The sequence below is a fragment of the Bos javanicus genome, chromosome X (assembly GCF_032452875.1).
Source record: "Bos javanicus breed banteng chromosome X, ARS-OSU_banteng_1.0, whole genome shotgun sequence".
In the NCBI taxonomy this organism is placed as follows: Eukaryota; Metazoa; Chordata; class Mammalia; order Artiodactyla; family Bovidae; genus Bos; species Bos javanicus.
In genome coordinates this window covers 75,835,703-75,841,665 of record NC_083897.1, presented here as the reverse complement: position 1 = coordinate 75,841,665, position 5,963 = coordinate 75,835,703, and the positions used below count along the sequence as shown (strand labels likewise).

Below are 5,963 nucleotides of genomic sequence, written 5' to 3'. Positions count from 1 at the left end.
TGAGCGACTGAACTGAACTGAACTGAATGCTAAGTAGTTTACATGTATTAACTCATTCAATATTCACAACAATCTAAAGTACAATCATTACCCTTATTTTACAGTTGAGGAAACTGAAGTATGGAGAAATTGAGTAACTTAATTAAGCTTACACAGTGAGTGAGTGATGTAGCCAGGATTTGAAGCCAGGCTGTATGTCTTCAGAGCTTGCAACAAATATGCTATGCATACCTATATAGAATCATATGGTTTTTTTTGTTAGGCCAAACAAAATGGTTTTGTGTTAGTTATAAATTACTGGTATTGAAATGCAACTACTTTTGTGTAATTAATATATAGTGTAATTAATATATAATACATAGTGCAGACTCCTTAGGCACTATGGTCACAAAAGTAGTTGATGGACATGTTAGACAAATAGTTCAAACTACATAAAAGAGCCTTAAATGAAAAGCAAAATCTCTCCTCACTTCAACCCTGCTATTAAGTTTTTGAGTCCTTCCAGAAATAGTCTATGCATATGGAAGCACGTGTAAGCACGTGTGTACCTCTGTGTCTGTTTTTAACAAATGAGACCATACTTCAGACACAGTGTGTACTTTTTTTCTTTTTCGTTTTGGACCCCCAGGATGCTCTATTTTAATTAATTAGAAACAGTGCTATTTTTAGGTTGAAGTAGTGATTATGTTGTCTTTATTAACGCCTTCAGGATTGTTTTTAGTTTATTTTAATTGGAGGCTAATTACTTTACAATATTGTAGTGATTTTTGCCATTCATTGACATGAATCAGACATGGGTGTATATGTGTTCCAAATCCTGAACTCCCCTTCCACCTCCCGCCCCATCCCATCCCTCAGGGTCATCCCAGTGCACTGGCCCTGAGCACCCTGTCTCATGTATTGAACCTGGACTGGCAATCTATTTCACATATGGTAATATACATGTTTCAATGTTATTCTCTCAAATCACCCCACCCTCGCCTTCTCCCACAGAGTCCAAAAGTCTGTTCTTTACATCTGTGTCTCTTTTGCATCTTGCATATAGGGTTATCATTACCATCTTTCTAAATTCCATATATATACTTTTTTTTTCATTTATATCTTACCCATCTTTCCATACCTGATATAAAGTATTAAACTAGAGCATCTTGAACTCATAATTTTTTAAAACTTTTTCTTATTCTTTTTGTAATATAGCTTCATTAGAAACCCGTTGTTGGAGTCAGCTTCCTGTGTCTTACACTTGCTGAGTGTCTTATGACCAAGTAAAAGAGACTTTCTGCAACTTTGCAAATCTGAGAAGAAGCTAAAGTTTGCTTCTGTGGTCTGTGGCTTTCATTTTATGGAAACTCTACCTCTCTGAGACACTTTGTCCCTCTGTCCTTTTCCTTCAGGTGCTTGTTTTCCTCCCTGTCCAAATCTGCTTTCAAGAAAGGCTCTGCTGGTAGAACCTTACCTCCCTGTATGATCTGAAGTCCTAATCTTGTTTATTCCCAAGTATCTATTCATATTCTGAATGCTATATTTGTTATAAGAGATGTTGTTCCCTACTACAAAAATTCCTCAATATGAATATACATTAATAGAGAAAACTAAGGATACTGTTCTGAGTTTTTCAATACAGATAAATGTATTTATTTATTTATTTTTTTTAGCAAGGCAGTGACTAATTAAGTCACTCAGTTTAATTTTATATTCTTCACAGTCATTTGATAATCATGTAATGATGAACAATATTTTCTGTCACTTTTGAGATAAGTTAATTTCTGCAAACAAGAGAATTCTGCTAGTTGTCACTGAATTTTATAAAAGAGGTTTAAAACATTAACATTTATAGAAATAACACAGTAAAGCAATGTGAAAATAAATTGGAAAACACAAATATACCCACCCATCCCCAAAGTCTAGAGCATTCCTTTAGTCTGTCCCCTGGTGTTTCTCTTACCACCTCATTCCCTCTTCCTAGAGTTCAGCAACTGAGACACTGCTACTCTGCAGGGGCTATTCTGAGCTTAAAGTGCCTCTGTTCCTTTAATTTCTCAGTTAATCCTAGAAACAGTCTTCTGAAATAAAGTATTACTCATATTTCAGAGACGAAGAACACCGTGGCTAAGACGTAAGTTGCTTGATCAAAGTCATACCAATAATTATTAAAAGCAGAATTAGGATTTCCACCCAGGTCCACCCAACTTTAGTTAGCCTACGATTTTGTTGCTTCAGGGTGGTGTGGGCCACTTTCTCAAGAGGCTGGTACATGGTACTTCTTGAGCTAAGGCTCTTTAGATTTCCAAATTTTCCATCCTGAGGCTGAGGCTCCTCCAGTCCCCAGGCACTTGCAATTCCCCCCAGAGCCCTAGAAACTTCTTCTCCCTACCCCCAAAGGATTAGAGTTGCTCCTCTGGCCTCACAAGCCCTGATGCCAAACAAACCCAAGCAGTTACTCCCCCATTTTGGGCATATAGTATTAAATGGAGAACTATGTGCTTGTATAACTTTAGTAAAGTCTGCTAAAAGCTGTTCTATATAACAAAATTATGCAGGAAATATCCAGTCTTTTCATACCAAAAATTAAAGAAAAGCCAATATATTTTATAATTATAGCTAATAATCTGCTATTTTTATATATAATCACAGATTTTTATATTTCCCCTTCAGAACTATAGCAGGGTTCTTAATAAAGGCTGTCATTCAAATATCCCCTTACTAAGTAAATACAACTTTGAATGTTCAATAGTCATTCACATAAATTTCATGTTATTACTCAAAATTAAGACATTCACACTATAGAAAGGTACCAGTCTTAAATTACTAAATTAGCATACATCATTGCAATCTAACAAAGCTCAATCTATATTTGCTACAATCCTAAAGAAAAGTGGCCACTTAATCGGTAAGGGGGAACATTCATATTGTCATGCACTAGATACTGTGAATTAGAAAATAAATAGGGTTTTTGGAACTATCTTTAAAAATTTAATATTAATTCCTGAAAATAACTCCAAGACCATTCAGATTGCTGAACATTAAAAGGGCCACTACTGAACAGCTTAAATAACTGCTTTTGAAAAATGAATATAAAACTAGTTATACAGTGATTATTAAGGTGCTAGCCTCCTCAATATGACAAGCAATTTAAACTTAAAAACATTAGTATTTTTTTTCCTCATAATAATCTCACAAAACAATGACCTTAATATTTGCTCAAGACTTCTTATTTTCATAATTATTCCTCACTGACTGGTATAAAAACAAAGAGCTCAAGGCCTCACCTTGGTTTACTCACTGCTGGTTTTCTGTCTGTTGAAATTAGACTGTAAACTACATAAAAGCAGGAACCAAGTCTGTTGTGTTCACCACTGTATCCCACACAGCACTTTGCATAATGCCTGGGCAAGCAGGAGGTGACCAGCAAATACCTGAATAACTGAATCGATGAGAGAGGAGAGTAAAATAACTATTGATTTTCTGCAAATCGTTCTCTGTGCTCAAACTACTATAAACTGTCAGTTCTATTTTCTAGAAATATGAATTAAAAAACTTTCTCCAGTGATGGAAGGACCTGATGTCTGTGTCTCTGTGTCAGTTTGTCTGTCTATCTCTCTCTCTCACACACACATACACACACACGCACACAGTAATTAAGACTGCATGAGTCACAATTACATCATGCCAGGACATGGAAGCAACCTAGATGTCCATCAGCAGATGAATGGATAAGAAAGCTGTGGTACATATACACAATGGAGTATTACTCAGCCATTAAAAAGAATACATTTGAATCAGTTCTAATGAGGTGGATGAAACTGGAGCCTATTATACAGAGTGAAGCAAGCCAGAAAGAAAAACACCAATACAGTATACTAACGCATATATATGGAATTTAGAAAGATGGTAACGATAACCCTGTGTACGAGACAGCAAAAGAGACACTGATGTATAGAACAGTCTTATGGACTCTGTGGGAGAGGGAGAGGGTGGGAAGATTTGGGAGAATGGCATTGAAACATGTGAAATGTCATGTATGAAACGAGATGCCAGTCCAGGTTCAATGCACGATGCTGGATGCTTGGGGCTAGTGCACTGGGACAACCCAGAGGGATGGTATGGGGAGGGAGGAGGGAGGAGGGTTCAGGATGGGGAACACATGTATACCTGTGGTGGATTCATTTTGTTATTTGGCAAAACTAATACAATTATGTAAGGTTTAAAAATAAAATAAAATTAATTAAAAAAATTACATCATGAACTATGAGATGTCAACATTATATAAATAAAATTTAATAGTGAAAAAGTGATCTGGAAGCCCTGTGAATTTTTACCCTACACATTTTGGAGGACATCACATGGGTTAAGAAAAACACAACAAAATTGCATTTCTTTAGATAATCATTTGAATGTTTACATACATTTTTGGTTTGTTAATTATTTATAACTAATTTACATTTCCTCATATTAACATATACTTCTGCTTAGCCTGTAATCAAATTATGCCAGTGAGAAAAATCCTCACAGTACCTTCATTGAGTTGCTAATTCTAAGAAAACACTGAACATGAACATGTACAAAAGAGGCATTTGAATAAAATAGCATGTGTATTTTTAAATATTTGCACAGTTTGATCTTTACATTTCTGTCTTGAGGAAAATATGAACAAAACTCAGGTTCACCATGCTAAGATAATGGTTCAGATGACCGCCATGAAAGAAGTACATACAAAACAAGGAAAACAAATCACATCCTTAGGTTCCGTGATTACTGAGGGGGTTTCCCCTGCCCTAAGTGCTTTATTATATTTCTTAAAAATATGAGAGCAGCAGCTTATTACAAGTCTCCATTACTGTGCATCAATGATGGAATCAGAACGACACAACAGACTCCTAAGAATGGGAGGACTGCAGAACAACAAGAAGTCGCAGTTTTATGCTTCTTCTTGCTCTGGGTAATTTAGGATTTTGCGATGTGCCTGACGTAAATATTGCTGCTGTTTGAAGTAAACCTTGAATGCTCCTTTAATGGCAACAAAAGCAATTCCACCCAAGATTGTCCTTTGTAAATTAGAGTTAACACTACTGAACATTAGTTTACCAACTATTGTCACAATAGTAGGAAAAACAAGGGCTCCACACAAAATTCGGGTGGCAGAGACATGATCTGCTAAAGGATTAGCCTCAGCTGGAATTCGAGGAACAGGACAACCAATCCCTGGGAATATACTGTTCAAAATTTGTGGTTTATTTGAGTATTTGCGCCAGAGTCTAAGCACATAGTCCTCCCAGCGAATCATCTTGCCTAGTATCAGCATGACCGGAATAGTAGGAAGTCCAATTAAAAGGAATAAAGGATCAACTCTCTCCATAACATCCAGACCTTCTTTCTGGCCTACAACCTGCATCACTGTCACCTGTCCGTAAGTCACAGCTGTCCAATAGATGGAGCCAACCATTATTCCTGCTGCAGCAAATGGACAGGCTTTTGAGATCAGTCTATCTGCAAGATCCAAGATGTAAACAACTGGACCCAACTTTGGAAAAACTATTAAGTATTCAGCATTGCACTGAGGACATGCCACTCTGGCTGTACTGTTTCCTCTTTGTTTTTCATCCACCCAGCACTGTAGACAAGCCTGGTGAACCCATTTTGTAGATCCTCTGCATCTGCATGGTCTCACCCATTCAGCTGTTTTATTATCTTCATCAGTGGCAAAACACACCCAGCAACTTCTGTCCAGCATCTGCTGTAGGGCTTAGTCTGGCATCTTCGGTGGAGCTGGTGCACTCGCCTCTCCGGTGTGCCTGGTCAGGGCCGGGCCCTGGACAATAGCACTGAGAGGTGGCGGAGTAGGCCTCAGTCCGGTGGCAGCCGCAAACCCGCCACCCAGCCTCCCGGGGCGGCTCCGTGAGCCCGGCGGTGGCGGTGCGCGGCTGAGGGCGTCCCCAGATAAATGTATTTATTTTAAAAATTCA

The 5,963-nt window shown here is 37.8% G+C and overlaps 1 protein-coding gene across 1 annotated transcript; it reads right to left on the bottom strand.

The window, feature by feature from the left end:
- Window positions 1–4,262: 4,262 nt before the first annotated feature.
- LOC133243123 (E3 ubiquitin-protein ligase MARCHF5-like) lies at window positions 4,263–5,755 on the bottom strand. The gene is given in 1 exon segment (XM_061409644.1): window positions 4,263–5,755. A coding segment is annotated over 1 exon segment (837 nt). The 3' UTR covers window positions 4,263–4,918.
- Window positions 5,756–5,963: the final 208 nt, after the last annotated feature.